General features: G+C 42.1%; 1 protein-coding gene across 3 annotated transcripts in view; it reads left to right on the top strand.

The window, feature by feature from the left end:
* Nucleotides 1-226: 226 nt before the first annotated feature.
* Nucleotides 227-15,092, top strand: part of ATRN (attractin) — a 179,395-nt gene continuing 164,529 nt past the window's right edge. For 2 of the 3 annotated variants that reach the window (XM_033185810.1, XM_033185809.1), the window contains exon 1: nucleotides 264-766. In XM_033185810.1, the coding sequence (XP_033041701.1) occupies nucleotides 348-766 (419 nt within the window). In that variant the 5' untranslated portion in view covers nucleotides 264-347. Of the gene's footprint in view, nucleotides 767-15,092 lie in introns of all 3 variants that reach the window. The other variant, XM_033185808.1, reaches the window with a different exon arrangement.

Genomic DNA, 15,092 nt, shown 5'->3' with positions numbered 1-15,092 from the left:
GCGGTCGGCTCCTAGGCATCCAGTGGGGCTGCAACCCCGCCGCCGGGGGCGAAAGGCGAAGGTGAAAACCTAGAGCTGGGACAGCGCAGCCGGGTTTCAGCTGGTTCTAGAGTCCACATCAGAAGACCGCCCCCGGCCCCGCGCGCGCCGGAGATCACTGTCTGCGCTCCGGCACGCACGGACTCGCGCACGCGCGCGCCGGCCCCGCCCACCGCCCGGCTGTGGTCCCCGCGTGGACCGCACGAGCCACCGTCCGCACAGCCCCGCCCCGCACGGCCAGGCGAAGCGGAGCCGGCCGTGCGGTGTGTGTGTATGTGTTCGCGGGGCGCCGTCTCAGCCCCGGGAAGATGGTGGCTGCAGCGGCGGCGACTGAGGCAAGGCTGAGGAGGAGGACGGCGGCTACGGCAGCGCTCGCGGGCAGGAGCGGCGGGCCGCATCGGGACTGGGACGTGACCAGGGCTGGGAGGCCGGGGCTGGGGGCCGGGCTGCGCCTCCCGCGGCTGCTGTCGCCGCCGCTGCGGCCGCGGCCGCGGCTGCTGCTACTGCTGTTGTTGCTCTCGCCGCCGCTGCTCCTGCTGCTGCTGCTGCCCTGCGAGGCCGAGGCCGCGGCGGCGGCGGCGGCGGTGTCGGGCTCAGCCGCAGCCGAGGCCAAGGAATGTGATCGGCCCTGTGTCAACGGCGGCCGCTGCAACCCTGGCACCGGCCAGTGCGTCTGCCTCGCCGGCTGGGTGGGCGAGCAATGCCAGCACTGCGGGGGCCGCTTCAGGTGAGTGGCGGGTGGTGTGGGCGGCTGGGGCTAAGGGGCGTTCGAGACAGCTCCAGGCCAGAGGCAGATGCTGGACAGAAAGTGGAGAGGGTAGGGCCGCTCCATGGCGTTTGAGGGCCATTTGCTTCCGGGGAGATCATCGTCTCTGGCCTGGGGTTTTCCTCTGTTGGAAGGTGAAAAGGTGCGGGGCAAGGGTCGGGGCACCCCGACGGTATTTGGGTGCTTGGGTTAGATTGGAAGAGTGCTGAGGGACCCAAAGAGCATCAAAGCCGATCGCTCTAAAACTCGGCCTGTTTCAACTAAATGAGGTATCCAAGGAAAGGTGAGCTAGCCAGGTTTGCTTAAACACTTCCTTTTAACATCCACATGTGCCCTAGGACCCGATGAGTTCCCCGATGCACTGGAGATGTGGGGTGCTCTGAAGAAACAGGGCCCTGAAAATGCTTTGTTGGCTGGAGATAAAAGGGAAAGGGTAGCATTGTAAGATATTAGAGATGTAAGGACCAATGGTCCTTCTAAAGGAAAGTGAGGAAACTAGTCTTTTGGCAAAAGCTCACTGAAGGTGGCAGACTGGAACAGGGTCTGTGGTGAAGAGGGAATGGAAGGAGATTCCTATTTGCCTTGGTGTCTGGACAATATGAAGTTCTGAATTGGCCTGGTTTGGGGCAGTTCCTCTTGGAGAAATCAGTAAATTAATTAGCAGTTACCTGTTACTTGCTTCAGTTGTGCAAGGATTTTCCAGATAATACAGACAAATAGATTAGCCAGACTTTGGCCTTGTCCACAGGGAGTTTGGAATATAGCAAGAGAAAGATAACTTACGCACATAACCCTAGTCGTAAGGGTTATAGAGTCATTCACGCGTTTGGCAGGTGTTTAGTTTACTGAACACATGTCTGATGTGGGGGAGTGGGGAAATGTGAACAAGACAGACAGGGTCCCTGCTCTCATCCATCTTAATATTCTAGTGGGAGCAACAGGCACTTAACAAGTAAATGAGAGAAATGAACATGCTAATTTTAGGTAATGGTAATGCTATCAAGAAAATAAAAACAGCATGGTCTGATAGAGAATTATAACCAGTGGTGACTTTTGGAGAAGGTTCTCATTTGAAATGACATTTGATCTGAGACCTGAATGAGGCAATGGGGAACCTGTGGGAATTCAGGGATGGAGAGGTTGTGGCTAGCTGGAGGGATGCAAGGAGGACTTTGAGGAGGTGATAACATTTGATTTGAGCATTTAAGATTAAGTAGGATTTGGAAATGTGGAGCTGGAAAAAAATTACAGATGGAAAGAAGGGTGCAAACAAAGTTGTGGAGGCTGGAAAGTAAAGTTTTGCTGCTGCCTATGTGGAAGAGAGTTGTGAGAGAGGAGTTTGGAATAGCAAAATTGTAGACTTAGGTAATGTTAGGTCTTCTAAGGAACTCAGAGAATGTTGAGCAGATGAGCTCTTTAGTTTTATGGATGGAGAAACCAAGTGACTTCAGGATCACTATGCAGTGAAGCTGCTTTTGTAACTTAGGGTGTTCCGATTTATGAATTTCCTTAATCTACATGTATTTGTTGAGGGCTCCTGTGTTTTAAGTTGTGAGATACAGTGGTATACAAGACAGGCACAGTCCTGCTCTTATGGAGCTCACATTCCAGCTTGGGAGTAAAAAAATCCAACAAAAATTTTATTGTAATTTTGTTTAAGGCTGTGGAGGTAAAGAACAGGAGACAAACAGAGGTCTTGACTTAATCTGGGAGTAATGTAAGTCACTGAGGAGGTGATGTGAAGTCTAAGGGGTGAGATGGTACTACCTATGTGAGGGGTGGGGTGCTGAGGGGCCAGCAGGTACAGAGGCTCGGGGATGAAGGGGATGATGGCAGCCTGGATGGAAGACCAGGTGGCAGGAGCAGAGAGAGCAAAGGGGAGCTTGACAAGACTGGAGAGAAAGGCAGAAGCCAGGCCAAGTGGAGATCTGTGGGTTGGATTGAGAATTTTGACCTTTAGCCCAAGAGCTGTGAAATGGCATAGTTCACTCCTATTTTCATGACATTATAGGCTTTTAGATTGGAGCCGGAATACAAATGGCCTTGAAGGTGAGGCCAGGGCATTTTCAATTTGAGAAGCTTCCAAGATCAGGTGAATGGATGGTTGAGTCAGATGAGGATCCTTCAAGTTCTGAAAGTCTGGGACACAGTGGTAGGCAGTGGGGACCCACAATGTGGGAAGGGGACTTCATAGCAAGATCAATCTGTAATGTTCAGAGAGGTTGACTCACTTTGGGCATGAGAAATAGTAGGTAGCTAGGTGGGATCTGTTGGCATGGGTCAGAGCAGTGGTAATGAGAGCTTGTGGTATTGTAGAGGTGAAATGGACAAGTCTTCCCTGTAAATTGGTTTGCTCTTGGAAAGGTGGGGGATGGTGAGGGAAGGAAAACTAGATCCTATCTTGGGTGATAGATTGGATAATGATACGTTTAACGGACACAGGGACACAGGAGCAGGTGTTAGACATTTAATTGCACACATGCTGAGTTTGGGGTGCTCTCAGAGTACACACCTGGCAGATATTAAGTTTTAAGTCGATGACCTATGAGGGAGATTGCCAGGGAGCTCTCTCTGAGAGTCCACATGGAAAGCCCAGAGGATTGGAGAAGAGCTACTTGTTGCAGGGAACAGGCAGTCCTGACAATGGTTGTCTCAGATGGTGTCACAGATGAGTGAAGGGACTCCCCTGCTTATTGTGGACATTCCCTTTGAGGTGATTCTAGGTGATGTCAGTGCTGTTTCCTGGGTAGACAATTATGACTTTGGTCCTGATGATATCATTATATTTTGTGGGCTTCGGGATTTTGCATTTTTAAAAATGAAAGTAGGAGGAACTTATGACTCTGGTCTTTTAAAAAAACTCAATAGGCCGGGCACGGTGGCTCACACCTGTAATCCTAGCACTTTGGGAGGCTGAGGCAGGCGGATCGTGAGGTCAGGAGATCAAGACCATCCTGGCTAACATGGTGAAACCCCCATCTCCACTAAAAATACAAAAAATTAGCCAGGCGTGGTGGCGGGCGCCTGTCGTCCCAGCTACTCTGGAGGCTGAGGCAGGAGAATGGCGTGAACCCGGGAGGCAGAGCTTACAGTGAGCCGAGGTCGTACCACTGCACTCCAGCCTGGGCGACAGAGTGAGACTCCGTCTCAAAAACAAAAACAAAAACAAAAAAAACAATAAAATTTCAGTCAAGGCTGGGCACGGTGGCTCATGCCTCTAATCCCAGCACTTTGGAGGCTGAGGCGGGCGGATCAAGAGGTCAGGAGTTGAGATCAGCTTGGCCAACATAGTGAAATCCTGTCTCTACTGAAAATACAAAAAATTACCTGGGCGTGGTGGTGGGCGCCTGTAATCCCAGCTACTCAGGAGGCTGAGGCAGGAGAATCACTTAAACCTGGGAAGTGGAGGTTGCAGAGAGCCGAGGTTGTGATGTTGCACTCCAGACCGGGCGATGGTGTGAGACTCCATCTCAAAAAAAAAAAAAAACTTTTAGTCGAAGTATTATTTTGGGGGCAAGAGTGAAATGTTGGTTTTGATTACAGTGGTTTGTATTTTGATTTAACTTACAAACTTCTTTGTTATTAAAAGACATTAAATGAATACCTTTCTGATTTAGAATGGCATCAAGTTGGACTGTTTTCTGAGCTTTTTAGTCCTGTAAATCCTGTGTTATAATTGCCGTTATAGGATTTTTTCATTAATTGAAGGGAACATAGGCTAATAAGGAGTGGATTTCCCTAAGGTTATCACTGAGTGCATACTATGTGCCAGAGAGCATTTTCATGTACATTGTATTATTTAATCCTCAGGACAACTCTCAGGGTGTTATATAAAATTCAGATTATTGAATTGTTGTCATTAGTAACATTTTTTCTAAATAAAAGATGACATAGAAATGACTAATTTTAAAGGATAAGTTTAAGGATGTCAGTTTAATAAAAATACCTATAGAATCTTTGGTGTGTGATTTCTAAGGCAGTACCACTTTCATTCATTCTTATGTGAATCTTCATAATTCAGTGATCATTTTTTTCTACTTGTAATGTGACCAGTGTAATTTTTTCTTCAAAAGATAAATATGCCCATAGGATAAATTAAGCTCGTTTTTGAATTTAATGTGCATTCAATTCTTTTAAGTTCCTGCTATAGAAAATGTTTGGGAGAATTGAATAGAATAATCTGGTGAATTGGATTGAGCCTGATAATGTTAGGATGTACCTTCTGTAGGAAAAAAAAAGAAAGGAAATAAGCATTTATCAGACATCTGTTTTGTGCCCAGCACATACAGTAATAATAGTAGTGGCTGGGTGTGGTAGTTCACACCTATAATCCCAACACTTTGCAGGGCAGAGGCAGAAGGATCACTTGAGCCCAGGAGTTTGAGACCAACCTGGGCAACAAAGTGAGAGCTCCTCACTACCACACACACACAAAAAAGTTAGCTGGGTGTGTTGGCATGTGCCTGTGGTCCCAGCTACATGGGAGGCTGACGGAGGAGGATTGCTTGAGCCCAAGAGGTTGAGGCTGCAGTGAGCCATAATCATGCCACTGCATTCCATCCTGGGCAACAAAGGGAGACCCTTGTCTCCAAAAAAATAAATATGTATACACATACATATATATAGGTGTGTATATATATGTGTATATATATGTATGTGTATATATATTTATTTTTATATACACCTATATATGTATGTGTGTGTGTGTATATATATATATATTGTGTCAACTGCCTATTAGAAGTAGCTCCCTTTAGTCCTTAGAGTGAAGTTATTCCCATTTCACAGATGAGTAAACTTGGATGTACTGAATAACTTATCCAAGGTCACAGAAGTTGTGCAAAATTGGGATTTGAACTCAGGGTTATCTAATTCCCAAACCTGTGTTCTTTTTATTGTACCATTTGGCGTCTCTTTTTTTTCTGAGTCCAATCACTCTTTATGGACATTCTTTAAAGAACTGACCTAATTCCAACAAACACTTTGAGAAACAAAGGAAGGAAAATAGATTTTTACAGTAGGAAAGCTAACATTTTAAAAATCTTAAATTCACTTGAATCTCTCTGGCTGCCGATCTGAGGACCTAAATGCCTTTTTAACTAGTGAAATGAAAATTCTTGCCTGGGTGCAGTGGCTCATGCCTGTAATCCCAGCACTTTGGGAGGCTGAGGCGGGTGGATAGCCTGAGGTCAGGAGTTCGAGACTAGGTGAAACCAACATGGTGAAACCCCGTCTCTACTAAAAATTCAAAAAGTTAGCCAGGCATGGTGGCAAGTGCCTGTAATCCCAGCTACTCAGGAGGCTGAGACAGGAGAATCGCTCAAATCCAGGAGGCAGAGGTTGCAGTGAGCCGAGATTGCGCCATTGCTCTCCAGCCTGGATAACAAAAGCAAAACTCTGTCTCAAAAGAAAGAAAGAAAATTCTCGAAAATAAAATGTGAAGAAGTAAAAAGTTAAAAAATTTTTTTTCTTATAGTAATTACTAAGTGATGTTAACCTCAAGCCCTAAAATTATGTTCAGAAGTCCAATTTAGGCTCATCTGTTTTCCCCAGTACATTGTAAGTTCCATGAGGGTAGGGGCCTGGAGCATAGTGAGCAGTAAATATCTGTTGAATAAAGGAATGAAATTCTGTAATTTACTTCTTATGACTTTTTAAAAAGTCATCTTTACCCACGTGACTGCCATATATGTCTTCTGTCCTTATATTGCTCCTGAACTTCTCTGTCTTCCACTGTTTGGTGGGCATCTTTGCTGGGATATTTTATTGTCGCCTCATACTGAACCATATGTAACACCAAACCTCTTATCCTCATTGAAAAAAATAGTCTTTTTCTTTGTACTTCCTTATTTGGTTTAGCTAAATCCAAATTTAGCTAACCAAAGGTCAAAACTTAGGAGTAATCTTTTGCTCTTTCTACCTGTTTGTTTTTTCTGCTCTTACACTGTATAGTTTCTTTTCATTTCTTCTGTTGCCATTCTAGTGCACCTAGTCCTTCACCTCATTGCTGACCTGCTTCTATTGCACTTTAACTGTTCTCTTACACCTGCAGAGTCTGTTTCACACTTTGTCATATCAGTCTTCTAAAAACAGTGATAGGCTGGATAAAGAAAATGTGGCACATAGACACCGTGAAATACTGTGCAGCCGTAAAAAAAGGTGAGTTCATGTTCTTTGCAGGGACATGGATGAAGCTGGAAACCATCATTCCTAGCAAACTAACATAGGAACAGAAAACCAAACACCGCATGTTCTCACTCATAAATGGGAGGAGGGAGGGGAACATCACACACTGGGGCTGTCGGTGGGTGGGGGGCTAGGGGAGGGATAGCATTAGGAGAAATACCTAATGTAGAATATGGGTTGGTGGGTACAGCAAACCACCTTGACATGTGTATACCTATGTAACAAATCTACACGTTCTGCACATGTATCCCAGAACTTAAAGTGTAATAAAAAGCAAAAACGTGTCTCTTATTTTACTTCTTTTATTACCTCTAAAATGATCCTCAGCAGAAGGTTCCCATTCCCTTCACATCCCTTTTTTTCCTAACCAAATCTTTCCACTTCATGGTTTTTCTATGTTTGCTAAATTCAGCACCTCCCTCCTCTCTGTTCCCCCATTCTTTCTTTTCGTCTCTACTTATCAAGGCCCATCTTCAGTTCTCTATAATCTATAATAGTTAATTTTCCCAAATCATACCTTTTTTTTTGAGAGACAAGGTCTTGTTCTGTCATCCAGGTTGGAGGGCAGTGCTCCTGGGCTCAAGTGGTCCTCCCACCTCAGTGTGCCCAGCGAATTTTTAAATTTTTTTGTAGAGATGAGGTCTCACTTTGTTGCCCAGGCCAGTCTGGAACTCCTGTCCCCAAGAGATCATCTCGCCTTGACCTCCCAAAGTGCTGGGATTACAGGCATGAGCCACTGCACCTGACCCCTATTATCTTCTTTTGAAATAAGTCATCAGCTAATTCACTTCATAAATATCTGCTGAATATTATGTGTTAGGTACTGTGCTGTTCCTTGAGGATATGAAGGTATGTAAGAATCAGGCCTTGCTTTCCCCTCAGAGAACTTATAACTATGAAGGGAAGACAGCTACGTGCACAGCAATTGGAACTTCATAATAAAAATACAGGCAATATGTGTTGCTGGACTAAGATGTGATCAACTAACTCTTTTGGGGGTTCTGGTGGAAGACATCACAGAAGAGAGGACATTTGGGCAGGTCTGAGAAGTTTAGTGTGAGTAGACCATCTTGGGGAGAAAGGCATTCCAGAAGGAATGAAGAGCTGATCTGCAAAGGCAAAGAATTATGGATTATCATACTTAGTGTATTAATTTCCTTGGGCTGTTACAGTGAAGTACCACAAACTCATGGCATAAAACAACAGAAATTTATTCTCTCATAGTTCTGGGGGCTAGAAGCCTGAAATCAAGGTACTGGCAGGGCCACGATCTCTCTGAAGACTCTGAGGGAGGATCTGTTTCCTGCTTTTCTCTTCGCTTCTGGAGTTGCCAGCAGTCCTTGGTATTTTGGCTTGTAGATGCATCACTTCAGTCTCTGCCTCTGCCCTTTCAATCTCACGTGCTACTCTCCCTCCCTTTGTGTCTCTATCTTTTCTCTTAAGAGTACCAGTCATATTGGATGTACCAGTATGATGTCATCGTAACTTTGTTGCATCTGCCAACGCCCTGTTTCCAAATAAGGTCACATTCACAGGGACCCAGGGTTAGGACTTTGACATATCTTTTTGGGGAACACAGTCCAACCCACAGCATGTGGAGAACTGAATGTGGATGCATGTTGTTGGAACATAACTTGTGAGGGGTGTAATGGAAGGAAGGGGGTGAGATGTAAGGTTGTAATGGACTCTTTATCCCTTCCCGACAATCTGCAGCTTCACGTGCGTGCTTGACCTAGGATAAGCCCTCAGGGCATTCCAGTTTCTGGTGGTGCTGATTGTTTTGAAATGGGCTTATGATTGATTTTAATGGACTCAATCAGAGTGAATTTCAGGACTTTTGTCGCAGATCCCTTTCCTCTGTGGGCATTTAGAAGGACATGTGTTGCCTTCTTTTCTGTGTGGCGAGGCCGTAATGCCTAGAACTGTTAGAGTTAGCATTGCTGTTGTAAGGAATTCACTTCAGGTCAGAGCAACTCCCAGAAGATGGAGGATGACAGAGAAGTGGAGCCGGAGACCTGATAACTTTCTGAATCTCTGCATCAAAACTTGCCTGAAGGTGTAATTTTTGGTTTGTGAAGTACTGCAGTCCGTGTTTTTCTTAAGCCGGTTAGAGTTGGATTTCCTGCCACTTAACAGTAGAACAATTCCGAACATACAGAGGGAGGGAGGGAGGGTCAGCTGACTAGGGTTAGTCAGTTAGGGTTTCTGTAACAAATTACCGTAGACTTTATCTCTATGAAAGGTTCCCAAGATGGGCAGATGCTTTTTATTTACCACAGTATAGAGGACAGGTATGTACATAGGATAAAAAGGAGACTATGTTTATGATCAAAACAGTTTTGACCATATAAATGTGATTAAGTAATTTCATATATTTGTAGGATATTTTTATCTTAAGAAATACAGAAGTGGGTACCTAGTGTTATGACTGAATAGAAATCTTACACTGGTTTTTCTGTTTAACACAATCATATTTCCAAAACTGAAATGAAACTGTACTTGTACTTTTTGAAATACTTGTGTCTGGAAATTGGCCATTAACTTACTATGAAACTTGTTTCCCACTTAATACTATACTATTTTCTGTGAATTCCCACATGCATTTTGGCAAGTGACTTCCGTCTATATATTATATACTATTCTCATCTTTCATTTCATTACTTTGTTCCATCCATTTTCCCTTTTCTTTTTTTTTTTTTTTGAGATGGAGTCTGGCTCTGTCGCCCGGGCTGGAGTGCAATGGCCAGATCTCAGCTCACTGCAAGCTCCGCCTCCTGGGTTTACGCCATTCTCCTGCCTCAGCCTCCCGAGTAGCTGGGACTACAGGCGCCCGCCACCTTGCCCTGCTAGTTTTTTGTATTTTTTAGTAGAGACGGGGTTTCACCGTGTTAGCCAGGATGGTCTCGATCTCCTGACCTCGTGATCCACCCGTCTCGGCCTCCCAAAGTACTGGGATTACAGGCTTGAGCCACCGCGCCCGGCCATTTTCCCTTTTCTTTCTATACTTTCAAACTTGTCTGTTATTATTAACGTGACTTCCTTCTTACGATGGCTTTCTTTTATTTGTCTTGCTTTTTTTCCACTTTTCATTTTCTTTATGTCATATCTCTTTAACTGCTTTTCTTTTATCACTGAGACCATGGTTTGATATCATCCTTTCAATTAAAACATTAAAAAAATTTTTTTTTCTTTTTCTGCTAGTGGATTGATCTTCGAGTGTTTGAGACAGGGTCTTACCCTGTCACCCATGCTGAAGTGCAGTGGTGCAGTCACTGCTCACTGCAGCCTCAGCTACCTTGAGCCTCTGGGCTCAAGTGATCCTTCCACCTCAGCCTCTTGAGTAGCTAGAACTGCAGGTGCGCACCACCATGCCTGGCTAATTTTTTAATTTTGTAGAGACGAGGTCTCACTGTGTCACCCAGGCTGATCTCGAACTCCTGGACTCAAGCAATCCTCTCATCTTACCCTGCCAAAGTACTGGGATTTCAGATGAGAGCCACCATGCTTGGACCCTTTACGTTTTTAATTCTTAAGTTTTCAGTTTTTCTGTTTACGTTTTGGGTGGACTTCAGTTCTAGCTATTTATTTGCATGTTTACCTATTTAGAATTTTCTGGTTTTCACTTAGAGAAGTTAATTTTAGTAATGGGTGAATTTCCTATTTTTTTTTTTTTTAGAATTTGACATTAAAAGTATACAATTATTAAATGAATGAATTTTCCAATTAATTTCTCTTGGTCCTTTTTGTATTCGAATAATTTTTTGATTGGTTTACTAAGAAGTCAGTAAACATTAGGGGCTGGAATTCTGTTAGCTGCTGTTGAGAGTCACATAAGTAACCTCCCTTGACCTGTGTTTTCTCAGTTTTTGAATTCACAGATGCTTTCACAAAAATGTATAATCTTATGGATTCTCGTAGGAATTAAAAAATAATAATTCTTTAAAAAAGTATCCTGTTTTTAAGATAATTTTAAATAAAGTAAAAGTAGTTTGTTAATAAAGATTATAAGGTATATTTTAAATATAATTTATAATGATATTCAAAGGAAAATTTGACCTTACTGTATTTAAAACATGGTGCATATGTTGTTTTATGTGCTTTAATTATGTAAGGAAAAGCGTGAGTTATAGACAAAGACATTAAATTTTGGTATAAAATGTATATTAGAGATTGAATTTAACTGTGTTTTGTGCTATTAAAAATAGTTTACCTGTCCTAATGTTTTATATTCATAAATTTGTGCTTTCACAATTATTTTTTAGAATTTTTTTGCATGTTTTGATTCTAAATGATAAAATGATAGCGTTTTTCAGCTATTTGTAAGCATTTCTCTACAAATATCACACTTCCTGTTTGGATAGTTTTCCTCTAAATTGAATGAAAAGGCCAACCTGGCTATAATTGTCACTCAGTTTTTCCCTTTTGAACACTTGTTTTTGAAGTACTGAAGATATCTTGTCAAGGATTTTGATCAGAAGGTTTGGCAAAGATGATCTTGAGATCTGCAGAATTAGATTCATTTTATGCCTTCTCATAACTTATATATAAATATCATTGTGTCTTATACTTCTCTTTTGATAGATGCCATGACTGTCTTTTAATGGAAGCAGTATTTGGCCAACTCTTTGAGAAACACTGACCAATACTGACAAAATGTACAACTCATTTCTTTAAAGTGATAATATGTTTAGTGCTGGTTCAGTCTCTGAACTAACTAACTTCCTATTAATATGAAATATTTGAAGCCTATGGAAGAGATGCAAGGAATATCTCTTTGTACTTGCAACCTGGTTTTTCTGAATTTTCTTCATATTAATGTTATTCTAAGTAACAAAATGTTACAGATACTGACCAGGGTCCCCATGTTACCACCCCTTCTTAATCCTGTTCACTATACCCTTTCCCCAGAGGTAACTAGTATGGTGAAGTTGATGTTTATTATTTCTCTTGCATGTTTCTACTCTTATTACAGATACGAGAGAGAAAGTACAGAGAGATATTTCTGCAAACAATATCTTGTTCCCAAAAACATGTAGCATTTTGTAATCTTGAGATATGCTGGAGATTTATCTGTTGATAAGTGTAGTTCTAGCGGATTCATAGTTAATATTAATTGCAGAAGGATTCCAGTTTACTGACCCATTTTCCTGCTGATGGGCATTTAGAATTTTTCAACTTTTGCTGTTACAAATAGTGCTACAATTACATTCTTTTTTTTCTTTTTTTGTGACAGGGTCTCACTCTATCACCCAGGCTGGAGTGCAGTGGTGCAATCACCACACACTGCAGCCCTGACCTTCGGGGCTTAGGTGATCCTCCTACCTCAGCCTCTGGAATAGCTGAGACTACATGCATGTGCCACCGCACCCAGCTAATTTTTTGTGTTCTTAGTAGAGACCAGGCTTCACTATGTTGCCCGGGCTGATCTTGAACTCCTGGCCTAAGCAATTTGCCTGCCAGGGGCTCTCAGAGTGCTGGGATTATAGGTGTGAGCCACCATGCCCGGCCCAATTAACATTCTTTACCTATCTCTTTATGCATATACATGTGTGATTTTTCTCTAGGGTAGTGATCTTCAGTCTTTTGAAACACCTTGAAAATAACTGAAATTCTTTTTACTTCCTTGCTTTTAGGTTGACATGCAGTTGACACATTACTTTTCAAAAAAAATGAATTTATAGAGTTGCAGAGATACAATTTCTGTGTATTATAAATAGAGCTGCTGAAAAAAAAACCCATTATACAGTATTACTTTAAAAATATATTTTGAATAGAATCCAAATTCCATAGCAGTTTAATAACCATTCTCATTTTAAAAAATACATGAGGCCAGGCATGATGACTCACACCATAATCCCAGCACTTTGGGAGGCTGAGGTGAGAGGATTGCTTAAGCCCAGGAGTTTGAGAACAGTCTGAGCAACACAGTGAGACCCCATCTCTATAAAAAATTTTAAAAATTTGCAGGGCATGATAGCATATAACTGTAGTCTTAGCTACTTGAGAAGCTGAGGTGGGAGGGTCACTTGAGCCCAGCAGTTTGAGGCTGCAGTGAGCTAAGATCACACTACTGCATTCTAGCCTGGATGACAGAGAGAGACCTTGTCTCTTAAAAAAGCCCCCAAAAACCAAAACCCATATGTAGTAAATGTTATAAGTCTTTTCCTTTATGGCTTGTCCTTTTTGTGTTATATTTTAAGATTCCTGTACTAACCTTGTAAATATACTCTTCTATATTTCACTTCCTCAGAATTTAAAAATTTTGCTTTATTTCATTCTGATCTTTTATCTACCTGTAACTTACTTCTGTGAATGATTTGTTATATATTGACCTAATTTAATTATCTTTATATGGTAAGCAGTTGTTGCAATTCCATTTATAGAACAGATTTGCCCCTGCTCCCCATTTGAATTGAATTGTGCTATGATCATTTAAAACTTCAGATTTGTCTTGATTGTTTTTAACTCTTGGCTCCTTTCATTTCAACAAAAATCCCTGTTGATATTTTGTTTGGAATTTCACTTGATGTTGAGATAAGCCTGGGAAAATCTGTCATCTTTATAATAGAGGGCTTTTCTATCCTTCGCATCCTTCTGGAAAGATGCTTCATATTTCCAGTTGTTTAGGTCTCTTATATCTTTCAGTAAATTCTTATAGCTTTTTTCAAATGACCTGACACGCTTTTATTAGATTTACTACTAGATAGAGAATTTTGTTATTACTAGAAACTAATTGATTACTGTAGTACCTAGGAATGGATTTTAAAATTATTATTGCACTGAGGAATATTTAGCTCATGAGTATCTGTATTTATCTGGTCACTTCTCTGATGTCTAATAAACTTATTCACCTGTCTGGATCTAGGCAGGAGGTTGACTGGGTTCAGCTGGTGGGGATGGGGGTGTCACAGCTGTCACATCTCTTTGTGTCAGAGCCTGGCTGAGCCTCACCGTCATGATGATGGCAGAAGTGCAAAGGCAGAATTGATTTCCTTGTATTTTGAATTTGTATATCTATGAATCCTTCCTAAGCTCTTGTAGTACTGGTAGTTTGTATGTGGATTCTCCTGTTTCCCATGTTGATAGTCATGCTGCCAATAAGTTGTGACAGTTTATTTCTAATCCGTATACACCTTCTTTCTTGTCTAATTAATGAGCTAGTTCATGTTGTTGAATATTATCATTGTAGGACATTGTTGAACGGTCTTGATCCTGACTTTAAAAGGAATCCTATGGAATAGTTCCCTGCACATAGAACGTGACCTGTGATCATACTGATTTTTGTCTTTCATCTGTTAATGTGGTAAATTACACTGATACACTTTTTAATTGTTAGACCATGTTTGTATTCCTGAGTTCAACCCATTTTGGCCATGATATGTTTTTTAATACAGATTTTTAGATTTGATTTGCCAATACTTTGAGTTTTTTTTTTTTTTTAGACAGAGTCTTGCCCTGTTGTCCAGGCTGGAGTGCAATGTTGTGATCTTGGCTCACTGCAACCTCTGCCTCCCGGGTTCAAGTGATTCTCCTGCCTCAGCCTCCCAAGTAGCTGGGATTACAGGCGCCCGCCACCGTGCCTGGGTAATTTTTGTATTTTTAGTAGAGACGGGGTTTCGCCATGTCGGTCAGGCTGGTCTGGAACTCCTGACCTCATGATCCCCCTGCCTCGGCCTCTCAAAGTGCTGGGATTACAGGCATGAGCCGCTGCGCCTGGCTTGAATTTTTGAACTGTGCTTGTGAGCTTTTCTTTTGGCAAGCATGTCAGATTTTGTCTATTATTTTATTTTGTCTTCACCCTTGAATGCTCATATAGCTGGGGCTGGAATTTAAGATTGATCAGTGTTTTGTGTGAGCAATTGGAATATTTTTTTCAATGTCTTCTGATTTTTATTACTGATATTTCAAAGTCAGCTGTCAGTCTAATTCATTCATAGGTAATTTTTTTTTCTTTCTCTCTTTTTTACCTTCTTATTCTGGAAAATTTCAAATAAACAAAAATGGAAAGTATAACAAGTCTGACGTGTCTGTCACCAGCTTCAACATTTGCAGCTCATAGCCAGTCTTTTTCACTTTTACCACTGCCCCATTCCCATGCCCT

Source organism: Trachypithecus francoisi, unplaced genomic scaffold (genome assembly GCF_009764315.1).
Source record: "Trachypithecus francoisi isolate TF-2019V2 unplaced genomic scaffold, Tfra_2.0 Lachesis_group21, whole genome shotgun sequence".
Lineage (NCBI taxonomy): Eukaryota > Metazoa > Chordata > Mammalia > Primates > Cercopithecidae > Trachypithecus > Trachypithecus francoisi.
This window is presented reverse-complemented; position numbering and strand designations above follow the sequence as displayed.